The sequence below is a fragment of the Heteronotia binoei genome, chromosome 8 (assembly GCF_032191835.1).
Source record: "Heteronotia binoei isolate CCM8104 ecotype False Entrance Well chromosome 8, APGP_CSIRO_Hbin_v1, whole genome shotgun sequence".
NCBI classification, from domain to species: Eukaryota; Metazoa; Chordata; class Lepidosauria; order Squamata; family Gekkonidae; genus Heteronotia; species Heteronotia binoei.
In genome coordinates, this window is record NC_083230.1 from 57,057,487 (window position 1) to 57,075,013 (window position 17,527).

Here is a 17,527-nt window from a genome sequence, read left to right on the forward strand (position 1 = left end):
TCATAAGTTTTCCCACTGACTCATATTTTCTCCAAAGTTCTGCATCCATTTTATCATACCGTTTTTCACTCGCTCTGTTTCTGTATCATATTGCAGTAACATTTTGTAAATTTTTCCTAATAGATGCTTTGAATCTCCAGTGACTAATTGTTCAAAAGCTGACACCCCCGCCCCCCCAACCAACCTCCTTCTTTTGCTATTTATTCTCTGAGTGTAGGAACCATCTGATAATATAGCAACTACGGGGTATTTTCCACTTCACTTTGAAGTTTTTGCCAAGATTTTATTTTTCCTTGTCTATCTGTCATGTGCTCATAATTTATGTGGTCAGTTTTTTTCACAAAAAGCTGGTATCACAGTATACGTCAACTGGAGAAGTCAGAAGCTTGATTGACAGACTTATTCTGTTTTTACATTGAAACTATATTCTTAGTAGTCCATCATTCGAAGTGTGATTATCATAATTCTTAATGATATCTTAGTCCATAAATTATTGCGGATTCCTTCTTTAGTATCAGTTATTTCCAGTTTAATATTCCCTCCATTTGGATTTATAATCCATGCTGAAATCCAGACTAGTGCAGCTGCTTGACGGTATAATTTGATCAAATATCACATAAGTCTTTGGTGTTGTAAGAACTGTGTACATTAAACTGATGATCACGTAACTGTGAAATATTGTATACAAATAGACAAATTTTAAGCCTCATTCACTTATTCTCACAAATTAATGTTTAGGTATTTGGTTATTTTATGGCAATCTAAAAATAAGAATAAGGGTTTGGGGTGGTTTTTTTTAAGTCTGTTTCTCAAAAGCAAAATTAACTTGGGAGATTTCCACGTTCTTGTTCCGCAACATTTGCCAGTATGCAGATTGGCAGAATGCATCATGAGGACATGTAAAATTAACTATTTTAAAAAGGCTGTAATGGCTGAGAACATCATGTGTTGTACTTGCAGACTTAAGCAAGAAAGCACATTTTTTACATAAAGCAATGATAAGTCATCTGTGCAGGTAATGAAACAAAAGTTGTATCTAATATTGTTTGTGACTACTGAATTGAACATTCTTTCACCAGTCATACAAACAGCTTGCCCAGACCACCTGCATTATAACCTTACCAACCTTCACTAGAAGTATGTGTAAGAGAAAATTTATATAAAGGCAGGTACCGTCTGTTGCAACACACGGTGCCAACATTTCGCTCCAGAGAGATTCTTTGATTTTGCTAACCAAGCTCTTAATGCTTGTTGAATCAACAGCATAGAGGAGAACATTGCCACTGAAGTGAAATTAGAATTTTTACAAATACATGCACTCAGTCAAAAATGATATTATAATTAAAATGATAGATCCAAGTAGGCAGCTCTGTTGGTCTGAAGTAGTAGAACAAAATAGGAGTCAATTGTACCTTTAAGACCAACTTAATTTTATTCAGAACATAAGCTTTCGTGTGAAAGGATCATTTTGCGTTTATGTGGTTATGTACATAACACTAAGGGGAAAATTAAAAATGGTGCCAAAATGAAGGGACATTTCCGTTCTGTGACAGTTTGATTGCACAGGGGAATGACCAGACATACACTGATTTGCGGTAATGCCAGTAGACTTGGAAAATGACAGACTTTCTGCAGTGTCAGGAAAGTCGGGTAAGGATGGGAGTTTGACAGCTGCAGAACAGGAGCCAGATGTTGCTATCTGGTCACACACTTTAAATCCAGGAGAGAAGAGTCACCACTATGGATCAAAATGCCATCTGACTGGGACCAAAGAGAGGGAAAAGAAAGTAAAACACAAGAAACTGAAGCAAATTTAGGAAGACACCTTTAATTGCACTTTAAAAACTTTCTTCAACATAGAACAGCTATTCAGACAAATCAATCAGGTTATTTTAATTGTTCATTTTTGCCAGAGCTGCGATCATACTTTCATCCTGCTAGTAGATAGCACTTCTGTTAAAAAAACACTACAACGCGGAAAGCAGTTTGGGTCTCCTCATGCCCCCTGATGATATTTTCCACAATCCCCCAGCACTTGTGCCAACAGCAGCACACCAGAGAGTTTTGCTTGGCACCCAGGATCACATCTCTACCCAAGCAATTGATGGAATGACAGCACTTTTGGGTCCAGCAAAGGGAGAGAGCAATAGGCATATCTTATGCTCCTTAATGCCTACCAGACCCAGCTGGCCACCAGCCAAGTCAGAGTTGAAGATCTTGGTAATGCTTATAAGAACTGGGCAAATGAAGTTCAGTATACAGTAGGTAAGATGATACAAGGTGAACAAAAAAATCCCAGCTTTAAGTATACAGCAATGAGGTCTGAACTTGCTAAGACAGTCTGTAATGGACTGTGATTTGAAAGCTCATAAGTGCTGTGTAAACATTTGAAGGACTGAAGGGTTAATGTCCCCCAGAGCCAGAGAGCCTTGAGTGACAGGCTGCTCCAAGGGATTTGATTGGTTAGCATTAGTTGAGCAGAAAGACTTGGTAACTGACTGCTGAAGAGAATTCTGTTTAGCCCTGACTGAGAAGAATTTATTACTGACTAAGAAAAGTTTAACACTGACTGAGGACTGGAAAGGTTGGCAAGGAGGAGTGAGAGGATCATTGAACATACCCATTTGGGCCAAAAGAAGGGATAGATCTTCTGTTTAGATAAGTGATTCCCTTCACAGTTGAAAAGGGAGATAGCTCAAAGAGTGGAATGATCACTGATGTGCTCAGTGATAGAATTTTGGTGCTTGTTAATGTATCCCTGCCTTCTGAAACCTGAAAAGTCAGTTAAGAAAGTGATCTGGAGTGCTTTGGAAACACTGAAACCAAAGTCTATAATATCTAAAAATCTAAGACTTCGTGAAAAGTTTAAAACTCTCAGTTGCTGGAAACATATAATTGTGAAATTATTAAATTAACTTCACAATTCATTATTGAACTACCTCAGACATTCTACCCTTGATTTCACCTAATCTTTCTCCCTCTAGGTTGAATAAAATATCTTGTTTATTTTTGAACATTCTAAAGCCTCTCATGTGCCATCTTAAAAAGTTGAATGTTTGGCACTTGGTTGACAAAGGTTACCTACTTATGGTCAATCATATTTCAGAGGCTTCCCTTTTATTTACTGATACAATGTCATTGAGTGCATTCACACTACACTAAATAATGCATTTTGCAGCTGGATTTTTACTGTGTAAGAATAGCAAAAATCTAGTTGCAAAATGTATTATTTAGTATAGTGTGAATACACCCATTGACTGGCATCACATCAAATGCCATTTTCTTGACTCCTACCCTGGCTGTTATTAGCTTCACAGGTGGAAGAGAAAAGTACTGAACCTATACTCGTGTTTTTCCCCATGTGGAATTAACAGCAGTTGGGGTAGACAATTCATGTTGGTAAATGGTGCATGAAGAAAGTGTTAAAATCTCCTTTCCCAGTGTTACTTTCATGATCAATTAGCAATGTCACATGGCTGCTTTGAAGCAGAAGGTGAGAACTCCTTGTCAGAGAAATACCATGTCACATCTAGTCATGTCTTCAGGAAATGTGCATGTTATCTGTCCATTTATCATCTTTGTTATCTGCAGGAATAAGTGTTGGCAGTTAACTCTCAAGGCTTCCATACCTATAGGTGTGGCTGGCAGACACAGTTGGATTTTTAATAGTTTTTCTGTATTGACAGTTAAATCCCGTTCTTCAAATATGAATAAAACTTAATCTTTAATGCCACATTTATGTGCAATTCAATTCTGGGTGTATAATTACAAAATATTTTTCCCCCAATAGAAATGATACATTTTCCTTTTCCTTTTCAAAACTGTACACAGAAAATATGTTCAAAACTCATGAACATTTATTAGGCTTCTCAGATTGGAAGCAAATCCTAAAAAGTTCAATAAGATAACTTTAAATTCCTTTCTGTGGATGGAAGAGTGTGGTCCCATTTAAAAGTCCTTTTCAGAAGCTAGTAGTGCCTAGATTCTCTTCCAGCATTTTTAATTGTTCCTTAATGCTTCCTTAGCATTCCCTTATTTTAGAGATGGAAATGAAATGCTGCACTCTAGAAATGCTTTCCCTACAATGGATAATAACGTTTTCTGTTCCTTACATACTTTATGTTGTAAGAAAATGTTTATTCAGCATATGCATCAAGATTCAAGAGCTATTATAAATCTGCTTTGAACAGCCTGCATAAGGGTGACAAGAAAGAAATCAGTTTTTAAAATCTTACCTTCCACAGAGGAGGAACATTCCAGGGTGTACTTAAAGCTAATGCTGGGGCACACTGTTTAGCTTTGGCTATATCCTGAAACCCTTGACATTACAAAACTGAGCAGAGGCTTAGGTCTTTCAGGTTTAATTCACCCGGCTGTTTGCTGCCATGGCAGCCAGCAGCATCCACTGCAGTAGCAGAGAACAGTCATAGATCTGAGAATGCAGGTTGAATACTAAAATGCAAGGAAGCTTTTTCAGAGCTTTGCTTCACTGGTTAATTTTGGCTTGTATTGAGCTCTGATGTGTCGGCTGCACTTGCATTTCTATCACCCCATCTGAAGTAAAGAGCTGTGCACAGGGATCGGTCATGATCTAGTGAGAGAGCGTGGGGGAAGCACTGGAGGCGGTACTTGCGCTTCAGTTTGGATTTCAGAACACCGCAGCTGTAGAAAGGGATGCAGGCCCATCACTCTGATGAGACCAATGACTGGATGAAGCGAGGGAAGCGTCTTTGGCTTTTAGGACTACTTCTCTGCTGGAGCAGAGTATTTGATCAACTCTCTTCTGCATGAAGGAAATCAAGGAAAATGATTGTAAGTACTGCAAATTAATGGGACTGGAAAGAACTGGCTTAGCATCAGAAGCTGCGTAAACTCAGACAAAATGACTGTGCTTGTCTAGTCATTTACAGCATGAGTACTGAATGCTTGCACTGTGATTTTCAGTACCAGCAGAGAGAAGTGCTGCATGGTGTCTGAACTGTATGCTGTGGGAAGGTTAGTTTCTGACACTGGCTTAAAGAGCTGAATTTCTGTGCCTCAAGGAAATGTGAAATCTACTTTGGAGCAAACCTTGAGTTAAAATTATGCAACGACCTGCTGAACTCTCAGTGTTCAGAGGCAAGGATGGAAGAAATGGGGGTGGTCGCCTTCAGAAGCAGAAGTCTTTGACCAATCTCACTCTTCTAAGTGAAGGGGAAAAGAGGCAATATTCCTGCCGGGAAAACTGGTTTGGCAATGCATCCAAGTCCAGCCAGGTTTCTCACCAGAGAGAGGGAGAACATAGAAGCAGAGGCTCACTTTCCAAAGCTCTCTCCAAATCAGCACACTCCCTTTATCATGCCAGCAACAAGTTACCGTGGGAATCAGAAGAGCTGCCACCTGCCAGAAGCAGAAAGTCAAGTAAAAGGCTCAGTGGGAACTCTATGGATGAATCTGGCCAAGGAGAAAGCAGCAAGTTGGGTAATGAAAATGTGCCCTTTAAGTCCAGTTTCAGCAGCCAGAACTGGGTGGAGGAAGAAGGTTGCTTACGTGAAGGGACCGCACAGCTGGATGAGGATGTTATAATGACAATGCTTGGAGACTTAGAACAAGTGCTTTACAATGATATGATGGGTGAGTTCAGTTCTGATTGACATGGGCAAATGGTTTCATGAGAACTGGTGCTTTTGCATGAGAGGAGACTTTGCTGATAGTAATATCAAAAGACACAACTGGGTTTGTGTTTAGTGTAATACACTCAGAAGTGGCGCTAAAGCTATAGCATGTAGGCTTTATCATCATTTTCTCATGTTAGATTTAGAGAGTGCAGAAAATAAAAAAATCTTCCAATATTTGGTGTGAAGGGTTTATTCATAGGCATGTTTTTCTTATTTGCCCCATGTTACTATGGAACTCCAATGAATGAGAGAATGCGAATTTACTTTTGCAATGCCTCCTCATTCAGTTATACACTAGATTCTTCTAAGGTTGGGGAAGGGTAGTAGGGCAGATCTCATTCTTGTTCTTTCTCATCACATAAGATCTTATTCAGTGTGAAAACTTACACAGGCAAGTAGCTGTATAAATTCTGCTAATTTATTCACAAATATTTTTGAGTGTTAATAACTTTCAACATCATGAATCTAAAATTAGGCAGTCAGCAAACTTAACAAGATTTAATTTATTTAGGTAATACTGTGGCCTATTTTCTGCTTTAGCCTCATAAACACTCTCTGCAGAAAGTACATCCATAAATGCAGGCTTTGAAGGGAGTTGTGAGCGTCAGTGCTTCACAGACCAGCTAGCTTCACAGACTAGCTAGATGCAAAAAGGCACCAGTAATCTACAGCTAAAGGAGTTTCAGAAAATTTCTTTACACTTGGTTCTACTTTTCATCTCCTTTTACTCTAAAAGTGGGGTGGTTCAAAGTGCTGAAATTGTGTGTGATTAAATGTTTGGAAGTCTACCTGCAATCCCAAGTCTGTCTCTCTTGCAGATTTCCCAGTGGTTTAGCTCAGAAGTGGAGCTAAAGCTGCTAGTAGGATGTAGTTTGCAGATAATTTGAATAAAATCATGGACAAGGGACTATGGCCTTAAGCAACCCTGGAAAGTTGCAACTGTTTCTGCCACTGATCAGTTCGATAACTTGGGACATGTCACTTCTTTGGCTTCTGTTGATCAGCACATTTATTTAGTGGCAGACAGAGAGGAGTAGTTTACAGATTGGATAATTTGAGGTGTGGCACAAAACCATGTTTCAATAAAGAAGCGCTGTTTTATGTCCCACCAGTACTGAAGTAAAATGCCAGTGAGAATGGTATATGTCTGTGAGACTTGCAATAAGGAAATGTTGCAGCAACTTGGGGTAAACATGGCTGCTAATAGCACTTCATATCTCAATTTTTCCTGTGTAAAAATAAGGCCTGATTTTTCTGTCTAGGTTGTTTCAGCCATGGAGTACAAACAAACAAAAATGCCAAGCATGTTTCTACAGTAGTATTCTGTAAGCTGGAGACATGAAAAGGCAGCAGCAGATGTTCACCACTTCTTTTAGCGCCATAAGCTCAAAATCCATTACACTATGCATTACATTTGTAACCCTATGAATGGTGTTTGTAATCCTTTCTTTATGGTTTAACATTTAGGCAGGTTTTCTGAACAAATAAATCTGTGCCAGTGTATCCATGCATGTTTGAGATCACTATACATAAGCATAACATGGCATTAGGTGGGTGATTTTGGTATCTTAGATAAATGGGAATTTCCTCATTCCAGAATGAAGAGGGTGAGGTCCTAGAGACTTGCAGGGCGTGTCTCTGCCTCTTGCTGCAGCATTTGGCATTTGTGTAGTAAGGGAAGTGCATGACAGGCTGGAGTGCAAGGAGCAGAGCCACTCCTAGTTAAGCAGGAATGCCTGGCCCTTCTGACTTTCAGTACTTCATTTGTTTTTTATTTATATAAAATATTTATTAGCTGCCTTTCTGTTTTGCAGAACTCAAGGCAGCTTACAATATAAATAAATAAAATAACAAATACAATATAAATAAATAAAATAACAAATAAAATAACACCTCCCCAAAAAAGCTACGATTTAAAATCTCCAATTAGGGCTGCCAAGAAATAAAAACTAAATTAGCCATATGGAGTCCTAAATAAAACTTTAACTGCCTCCTGAAGATCAAAAGTGAGTAGGCCAACTACATGTTCCTAGAGAGGTTATTCCATAATCATGGAGCTGCCACCAGAAAGGCCATCTCTCCTGTGTCCACCAGATGAACATCTTTTGATTGGAAGGAAGTCAGGAGGGTCTATCCCTCTGATCTTAATTACTAGACAGGAAAATATTGGGGAAGATATTCCTTCAGATACCCCAGTTCCAAGACAGGGAGGGCCTTAATGGACAGCATTTTGCAGTAGCTTCAGTTTCTGAACACACTTTAAGAGTGGTCCCAGGTAGAATGCATTGTAGTAGTGCAATCTAGATGTGTCCAAGGCATGGATCACGTTGGCTAGATCAGACTGAACCAAGAACAGGCACAGCTGATAAACCAGCCAAAGCTGGGCAAAAACACTCCAAACAACAGCAGCCGCCTGATTTTTTTTAAGTTGATTGCTGAATCAAGCAGTAGTCCCAAAATGTAAATGTGGCTTTTCAAGGGAAGCACAACCCCATCCAAGATAGGAGAGATCTCAAGTCCCTGGTTTGCCTTTCTGCTAACACAGAGCACCAGAGAATCCTTGTAAGGATTGAGTTCCAGGTTGTTGACCCTCATCCAGCCTATTACTGACTCTAAGCACTGTTCAGAATATCAATAGCATTATCAGAATTGGGTGGAAAAAAAGGTAAAGCTGGGTATCATCCACATATTGTTGACACCAAAGCTCATACCTCCTGATATCCACACACAGTGGCTTCGTGTGGACATTATTCGTATTATTATTCCCATATTCATAGGAAATAAGATTGAACCTTATGGATCCCCACAAGCCAAATGCTATGGGGCAGAGCAGGAATCCCCCAATATTGCCTTCTGAGACCAACCCCTTCCCCATATAGGACTTGAACCACTGTAACACTGTCCCTTAGTTTCAGCATGGAGAAGTGGCTCACTATGGTTGATATTATCAAAGACTGTGGAAAGACCCAGCAGGACTAGTCAGGTCACCTTCCACTGTCTAGATCTTGGTAAAGGTCATCAGCCAAGGCAACCAAAGCAGTCTCTGTTCCAAAATTCCAGCCTGAAGCCAAATTGCAATGAGTCCAGAATATCAGTCTATGGCAAGCCTGTTTCAAATAGGTATAGAAGAAGAAGAAGTTGGAAAGTGTCTAGCAAACTCCAAAGTGTCTAGCAAACTACAAGTGATACTGAAGAACTCTCTGGAGAAAGCACTGCCCCCCCCCCCCCAGTCCTTTAAGCTGGTTCACAATTTCCTGGCTCCTGCCCATGAACTTCAGCCCCGCTTTCAATCCCCAACTTTGTCTTTGTTTGCTGACTGCAGTTCTAGAAAGGCAGGAAGGGTAAAGGGCCTTTCTGTTTCCCTGTCTGTCTACTCTAGCACAGTGTTTCTCAACCTGTGAGTCAGGATCCAAAAGTGGGTCATGAAGCCTCTAAAAGTGGGTCGTGGGCCAGCTTTCCCTAATGATCACCCCTGCCCTCTCCATTGCTCTTTTTTTGGATTTTGAAAAGCAAGATCTGCCCTGGAAACAGTATCTTCTATTTCCTACATTAATTGGTATTTTTTTCCCTTCATTGTATATACCTGTTGATCAAGTAAAATATGATCTGATGATTACTAAGAGCAAGGTATTTTTAGAATGTTAGGGGCAATTAGGGGGAATAATGGAGAACGGGAAAGGTGGTGAGGGTGTAGCCAGAAAATTTTGGTTGGTGGGGCACTGTGAAATCCTGTGAGACACTTGCTCATCTTTCCAATTGAAATGATCAACCAGCAAGATTTTCTGAAAAGCAACTAATGGGAGAAACATCTCTCATATTATATGAGATTTATTTATACAAAACTTACAGAAAATAACACAGCAAACAATACCATGCAAGAAACTTGAAGGTGGGGTGGAGGGGTGAGGATAAGAGTTGGATTTTTTTTTAAGCAAGTTGGATTTTTTTAAAAAGCAATGTCTGGAAAAATGCACCAGTAAACAGCTAAAGAGACTGGTCTTTTAGGTTTTTTCCCTTGTGGTTTGCCTTCTGCCGTGGATACACATTCTCCCCCCCCTCCCCCCAGAATTGCCTTATTATTAACCCTCCTTTCTTAAAACAATTAGCAGTGCCCTTACTGCTATATGCTGATGACACCATTAGTCTTTCACGTACCAGAAGTGACCTCCAAAAATACTTGAAAGCCTTTCACCAATACTGTAGATTGAATTGACTGGTAATTAATTATGAAAAATCAAAAATCCTGATTTTTTCGATGTCTTTGTGCAATGTCTGCTGGCACCTATTTAAATGGTGCATTGGTACAGAAGCAATCATCATTCTTCTGTCAGATTTTAGGTGCTCCTAAATGTGTCCCCTACTCATCCATTTGTGCACAGCTAGGTTTACATCTTCTAGAAACCAGAGACTGGATTATGGCTTTTAAGTTCTAGTTAAAAATTCATTTCAGATTGCATTCAGGAAGTTTACGATACTACCTGATGAAAGACAGGCACAGCATTACTTGGCTCTCTACATTTACCCACTAGGGTGGCCATAATGTCTGAAGGCTAGCCAGGGACACCTTGGGGGGGGGGGGAAGGTAGGGGTGGCATCCGTCCCATCGTTGTGGGACCCAGGGGGCCGGCGCAGCGGCCCGCTGAAGCAGCCTGTCAGTCACTTCCGCATCTCGACCTGTGTTATTAGTGACAGGCTGCTTCGGCAGGCCGCTGCGCCGGCCCCCTGGGTCCCACAACGATGGGACGGATGCCACAGGGAGGGGCTCGAAACACTCTATAACCCCTCAAAAGAACAGCAGTCTAGCTCGCTTCCCCCGAGCCCTGCCGCCATAAGCCTCAAGGGGGCTCATTTTGCGGCATCTCCCGGCGGGAGGGTGGCACCCGCACGGGACACATATCAAATGAAAGAGGGGGCGCAGGGCTATAAGAGACAGCCGGCGGAGGGAGTCGGGAGACCACCCCACTGGGGGATCCACACCCCGAAAGTGATGAAGGTGGCGCAGATAGAGCCAACAGAGCAAACAGGACAAAATAAATAGGCTGCATTATGCAGCACAGTTGAGAAAGTGCCTTATCCCATATACTGATGAAGTAAATACAGGATCTGAGAACAAAATTGCACCAGAAGACACAAACACAAAGCTCCCTTACACTGAATCAGTGCTTGGGTCCACCAAAGTCAGTATTGTCACATAAGAACATAAGAACATAAGAGAAGCCATGTTGGATCAGGCCAATGGCCCATCCAGTCCAACACTCTGCGTCACATAAGAACATAACAGAAGCCCTGTTGGATCAGGCCAGTGGCCCATCCAGTCCAACACTCTGCGTCACATAAGAACATAACAGAAGCCCTGTTGCATCAGGCCAGTGGCCCCTCCAGTCCAACACTCTGTGTCACATAAGAACATAAAAGAAGCCCTGTTGCATCAGGCCAGTGGCCCCTCCAGTCCAACACTCTGTGCCACATAAAAATATAAGAGAAGCCCTGTTGCATCAGACCAATGGCTCATCCAGTCCACCACTCTGGTCACATAAGAACATAAGAGAAGCCCTGTTAGATCAGGCCAGTGGCCCCTCCAGTCCAACACTCTGTGTCACATAAGAACATAAGAGAAGCCCTGTTGGATCAGGCCAGTGGCCCCTCCAGTCCAACACTCTGTGTTACATAAGAACATAAGGAGGGAAGGAAGGGAGGAGGGAGGGAGGGAGGAGGGAGGGAGGGAGGGAAGGAAGGAAGGAAGGAAGGAAGGAAGGAAGAAAGGAAGGAAGGAAGGAAGGAAGGAAGGAAGGAAGGAAGGAAGGAAGGAAGGAAGGAAGGGGGAGGAAGGGAAGGAAGGGGGGAGGGAAGGAAGGAAGGAAGGAAGGAAGGAAGGGGGGAGGGAGGGAAGGAAGGAAGAAAGAAAGGAAGGGAGGAGGGAGGGAAGGAAGGAAGGGAAGGGAGTGAGGGAAGGAAGGAAGGAAGGGAGGGAGGAGGGAGGGAAGGAAGGAAGGAAGGAGGGAGGAAGAAAGGAGGGAGGGAGGGAAGGAAGGAGGGAGGGAAGGAAGGAAGGAAGGAAGGAAGGAGGAAGAAAGGAGGGAGGGAGGGAAGGAAGGAGGGAGGGAAGGAAGGCCGCCCCCTCCCGCCAGCCGCCCCCCCCCGCTTTCGGCCCCCTCCCTCCCTGCCCTGCTTACCTGATACCAGGGCTGGTCCGGAGGCCGGGGAGGCGGCGGAGAGGCCGGCGCTGGTCGCTGGAGGCCTCCCGGCGGGTCGGGGAGGGAAGGGAAGGGAAATGGAGGCCGCCGCCGGGCCGCAGCGCGGCCTGGGCAGCCTCCCGGTGAGTCGGGAAGGGAAGGGGAGGGCAATGGAGGCCGCCGCCGGGCCGCGCTGCGGCCCGGGCGGCCTCCCGGTGAGTAGGGAAGGGAAGGGGGGGGAAGGGGAAGGTAAGGGAGGCCGGCGCCGGGCCGCGCTGCGGCCCGGGCGGCCTCCCGGTGAGTAGGGAAGGGAAGGGGGGGGAAGGGGAAGGTAAGGGAGGCCAGCGCCGGGCCGCGCTGCGGCCCGGGCGGCCTCCCGGTGAGTAGGGAAGGGAAGGGGGGGGGAAGGGGAAGGTAAGGGAGGCCAGCGCCGGGCCGCGCTGCGGCCCAGGCGGCCTCCCGGTGAGTAGGGAAGGGAAGGGGGGGAAGGGGAAGGTAAGGGAGGCCAGCGCCGGGCCGCGCTGCGGCCCGGGCGGCCTCCCGGTGAGTAGGGAAGGGAAGGGGGGGAAGGGGAAGGTAAGGGAGGCCAGCGCCGGGCCGCGCTGCGGCCCGGGCGGCCTCTCGGTGAGTAGGGAAGGGAAGGGGGGGGAAGGGGAAGGTAAGGGAGGCCAGCGCCGGGCCGCGCTGCGGCCCGGGCGGCCTCCCGGTGAGTAGGGAAGGGAAGGGGGGGAAGGGGAAGGTAAGGGAGGCCAGCGCCGGGCCGCGCTGCGGCCCGGGCGGCCTCCCGGTGAGTAGGGAAGGGAAGGGGGGGGGAAGGGGAAGGTAAGGGAGGCCAGCGCCGGGCCGCGCTGCGGCCCGGGCGGCCTCCCGGTGAGTAGGGAAGGGAAGGGGGGGGAAGGGGAAGGTAAGGGAGGCCGGCGCCGGGCCGCGCTGCGGCCCGGGCGGCCTCCCGGTGAGTAGGGAAGGGAAGGGGGGGGAAGGGGAAGGTAAGGGAGGCCGGCGCCGGGCCGCGCTGCGGCCCGGGCGGCCTCCCGGTGAGTAGGGAAGGGAAGGGGGGGGAAGGGGAAGGTAAGGGAGGCCGGCGCCGGGCCGCGCTGCGGCCCGGGCGGCCTCCCGGTGAGTAGGGAAGGGAAGGGGGGGGAAGGGGAAGGTAAAGGAGGCCGGCGCCGGGCCGCGCTGCGGCCCGGGCGGCCTCCCGGTGAGTAGGGAAGGGAAGGGGGGGAAGGGGAAGGCAAGGGAGGCCGGCGCCGGGCCGCGCTGCGGCCCGGGCGGCCTCCCGGTGAGTAGGGAAGGGAAGGGGGGGAAGGGGAAGGTAAGGGAGGCCGGCGCCGGGCCGCGCTGCGGCCCGGGCGGCCTCCCGGTGAGTAGGGAAGGGAAGGGGGGGAAGGGGAAGGTAAGGGAGGCCGGCGCCGGGCCGCGCTGCGGCCCGGGCGGCCTCCCGGTGAGTAGGGAAGGGAAGGGGGGGAAGGAGAAGGTAAGGGAGGCCGGCGCCGGGCCGCGCTGCGGCCCGGGCGGCCTCCCGGTGAGTAGGGAAGGGAAGGGGGGGGAAGGGGAAGGCAAGGGAGGCCGGCGCCGGGCCGCGCTGCGGCCCGGGCGGCCTCCCGGTGAGTAGGGAAGGGAAGGGGGGGAAGGGGAAGGCAAGGGAGGCCGGCGCCGGGCCGCGCTGCGGCCCGGGCGGCCTCCCGGTGAGTAGGGAAGGGAAGGGGGGGGAAGGGGAAGGCAAGGGAGGCCGGCGCCGGGCCGCGCTGCGGCCCGGGCGGCCTCCCGGTGAGTAGGGAAGGGAAGGGGGGGGAAGGGGAAGGCAAGGGAGGCCGGCGCCGGGCCGCGCTGCGGCCCGGGCGGCCTCCCGGTGAGTAGGGAAGGGAAGGGGGGGAAGGGGAAGGAAGGGAGGCCGGCGCCGGGCCGCGCTGCGGCCCGGGCGGCCTCCCGGTGAGTAGGGAAGGGAAGGGGGGGAAGGAGAAGGTAAGGGAGGCCGGCGCCGGGCCGCGCTGCGGCCCGGGCGGCCTCCCGGTGAGTAGGGAAGGGAAGGGGGGGGAAGGGGAAGGCAAGGGAGGCCGGCGCCGGGCCGCGCTGCGGCCCGGGCGGCCTCCCGGTGAGTAGGGAAGGGAAGGGGGGGGAAGGGGAAGGAAGGGAGGCCGGCGCCGGGCCGCGCTGCGGCCCGGGCGGCCTCCCGGTGAGTAGGGAAGGGAAGGGGGGGGAAGGGGAAGGAAGGGAGGCCGGCGCCGGGCCGCGCTGCGGCCCGGGCGGCCTCCCGGTGAGTAGGGAAGGGAAGGGGGGGGAAGGGGAAGGAAGGGAGGCCGGCGCCGGGCCGCGCTGCGGCCCGGGCGGCCTCCCGGTGAGTAGGGAAGGGAAGGGGGGGGAAGGGGAAGGAAGGGAGGCCGGCGCCGGGCCGCGCTGCGGCCCGGGCGGCCTCCCGGTGAGTAGGGAAGGGAAGGGGGGGGAAGGGGAAGGCAAGGGAGGCCGGCGCCGGGCCGCGCTGCGGCCCGGGCGGCCTCCCGGTGAGTAGGGAAGGGAAGGGGGGAAGGGGAAGGCAAGGGAGGCCGGCGCCGGGCCGCGCTGCGGCCCGGGCGGCCTCCTGGTGAGTAGGGAAGGGAAGGGGGGGAAGGGGAAGGTAAGGGAGGCCGGCGCCGGGCCGCGCTGCGGCCCGGGCGGCCTCCCGGTGAGTAGGGAAGGGAAGGGGGGGGAAGGGGAAGGTAAGGGAGGCCGGCGCCGGGCCGCGCTGCGGCCCGGGCGGCCTCCCGGTGAGTAGGGAAGGGAAGGGGGGGGAAGGGGAAGGCAAGGGAGGCCGGCGCCGGGCCGCACTGCGGCCCGGGCGGCCTCCCGGTGAGTCAGGGAGCGAAGGGGAGGGAAGGGGAAGGTAAGGGAGGCCGGCGCCGGGCCGCGCTGCGGCCCGGGCGGCCTCCCGGTGAGTCAGGGAGCGAAGGGGAGGGAAGGGGAAGGCAAGGGAGGACGGGGGGTGGGGGAAGCGAGCCCCGGGAAGCGTCGGAAAGGCCCGCGGGGGTCGCTGGAGGCCCTCCAGCGACCCCCGCGGGCCTTTCCGACGCCCTCCCGGGCCTCCGCCGCCACCGCTGGGCCCCGTGCGCCGGCGGGGAAGGCGGCGAGTGAGGGAGGGAGTGTCCCTGCGCGTGCGCAGGGCGATCTGCGCACGCGCAGGGTCGCTCCCTCCCTCCCTCGCCGCCTTCCCCACCCGGGCGCGCGGCCCCCGGCTCTCTGGCTGGCTAAACCGGGACCTCAAAATGGTCCCGGTATACCCAGCCCGGGAGCCGGGAATTGGGGGCCAGATCCGGGAAAGTCCCGGGAGACCGGGACGGTCTGGCCACCCTATTACCCACAAACCACAAAAACTTGGTATTGAGGTGGACACTCTTTTCTTATGTGACGAACTGTATATTTTAAGAACAATCCAACTAAGGCTTATGGATCATGAATACCAAAAAGTGTTCCCCTCACATCCCGCTGTTTGCTCTGCAGCCAATCTAGGTATACCCCAAAGACATGGGAAGATACCCCATTATTTTTTTTTATTTTAGATTCCCCGTTCCATCTTCAGACTTTCACTCTGGCACATTTAAATGCCTTCCCATCAACAGTTCTCTTTGGTAGGTTTAGACAGATACCTCTCCAAAACAGATTATGTCCATGTGAATTAGAATTAGAAGTCCTTGATTTTATATCCCATATTATTTTAGAATTTCCTTTCCTGGCCTCACAACGTAGACAATTTTTAGCTGAATATCTCCAACACAATGTATTTACTAAAAGGAAAACTCTAGAACTCTTTTTAGAAGATGTTAATCCCCACATAACTACATGTGTTGCGAATTTCTTAGTAGAAGCCTATAAAATTAAATCTAGGCATACTACTGTATTTTAATTGCTGGGTGTCTACTCTTGATTAGTATTATTGGCTGCCATTTTAATTGATTGCTTTATGTATTTACTATTTCAGGCCTTTGTACCTACTTTTGATTGTGAATCATTATTGCTTTTATGCCAATAAAGGTCTGAACTAAAAAACTTAAAAAAAATTGCCTTATTAAATTCCTTAACAATGCAGGTGGTTAAAAGAAAGAAGAAACGTTCAGCATCTTAAATGACTAATTATGTTTAATTTCAGCCTCAGTTTCCACTTGACTTCACTTTGTTAGGTGCTTATCACTTACTCATCACTTGGAAAAGCAATCTTTCCTGCCTGCTTCAGGAATGGCGTTCCAAAAGGGGGTTTGAAGACAAATTCCAAATGGCCCAAAAGACAAGAGGTGGTGGCTCTTTTAAACAAATGCTTCCTTTCCAAACCCCATCTCCATTAACTGGGTCAGGAGAAATCCCCCAAGCGGTAGGTACTGCCACCCCCATGGAGCTGGACAAGCAATGGATGAGGCAGGCAGGCCTCACTGCAGTCATGTAATCCAGTAATGTGACACCAGCACATGACTGCAGTGAGACCTGCCTGCCTCACCTGCCTGTTTGCTTAACCTGGAAGAGGAAGAATCAGTGGGTTGGTGCTATTAATACTCATCAAGACAACTAACAAGCACTCAAGCCACACAGACTCCACCTCCATGCACGTTGCCAGGTCTGCAGGTAAGGGCATGGCCAGGGGCAGCAGGAGTTGGGGGGTCCTGAGCCACAAGTGATGGAGCATGTGCCTCTAAGTGCCCCATGGTGTTTATGCTCCTGGAGGGTGGGTTACAAGTTAGAGCGAGGGAGAGAGGGAGGGGATGGTGGGTTGCATATCAAATTATGAAAGAGAGAAGGGATGGTCAAAGGCTGGAACATACGTATGCAAAGACTGTGTATGTCAGAATTCCACTTGCTTAGGGCTCATAGTGGAAGCAGCTGTGCCCTTTGTGCAATGTCTGTTGGCTTCTAAAAACATCTGGTTAGTCACTGCAGTGCTAGGCAGAATCTCTGCCATCAAAATGAATGTCTTACCAAAACTGACTTTTTTGTTTCAAATGCTGCCAATCGATATAGAAGAAAAGGCTTTTAAAAAATGGCAGAGAACTAGAAACTTCATATGGAATGGAAAAAGCCAAGAGCGAGGTTTAAAATAATGCAAGATGAGAAAAAAAAAAGAGGTTTGGAGGTACCAAATATTAGGCTATATTTTCAGGCAGCAGCACTAGTTTGGATTATGGATTATAAATCCAGATGAGAGGAATATTAAATTGAAAATAGCAGATTCTAAGGAAGGAATTCACAATTATTTATGGATCAAGAAGTCATTAAAAGCTGTCAAAAACCAAGATGGTAGTCATACATTGAGAGATGGATTGCTGAGAATATGGTTTCAATTCAAAAACAGAATAAACCCACCTACCTTGTCGTTAACATCTCCAATCAATGTTTACTGTGATGCAAGTACCAGGAGAAAAAAAATGATCACCTAATCCAGGGTTTTGTTTGTAGAAAAAGCCCATCAGGAACTCATTTGCATATTAGGCCACACACCCCTTATCTCACCATTGTTTCACACCATTTTTTCTACAAAAAAAGCCCAGCAGGAACTTATTTGCATATTAGGCCACATACCCCAACACCAAGCCAGCCAGAACTGCATTCCTGTATGTTCCTGCTCAAAAAAAGCCCTGACCTAATCTTTGATCACATGATAAGACATGGAAGAATAACATCTTGGCAAGATATACAAAGTGAAGGAAAGAATATCCAGTGGCTTACATATCATCAAATGGC

At 48.4% G+C, this 17,527-nt stretch overlaps 1 protein-coding gene across 5 annotated transcripts in view; it reads left to right on the forward strand.

The window, feature by feature from the left end:
• Nucleotides 1–17,527, forward strand: part of NAV3 (neuron navigator 3) — a 934,586-nt gene that overhangs the window by 704,393 nt on the left and 212,666 nt on the right. Inside the window, exon 1 of one of the 5 annotated variants that reach the window (XM_060245120.1) lies at nt 4,429–5,613. The exons of the other annotated variants lie outside the window; for them this stretch is intronic. Coding sequence (XP_060101103.1) covers nt 5,085–5,613 — 529 coding nt within the window. The 5' untranslated portion in view covers nt 4,429–5,084. Of the gene's footprint in view, nt 1–4,428; nt 5,614–17,527 lie in introns of those variants that run through there. 5 annotated transcript variants of the gene reach the window in all.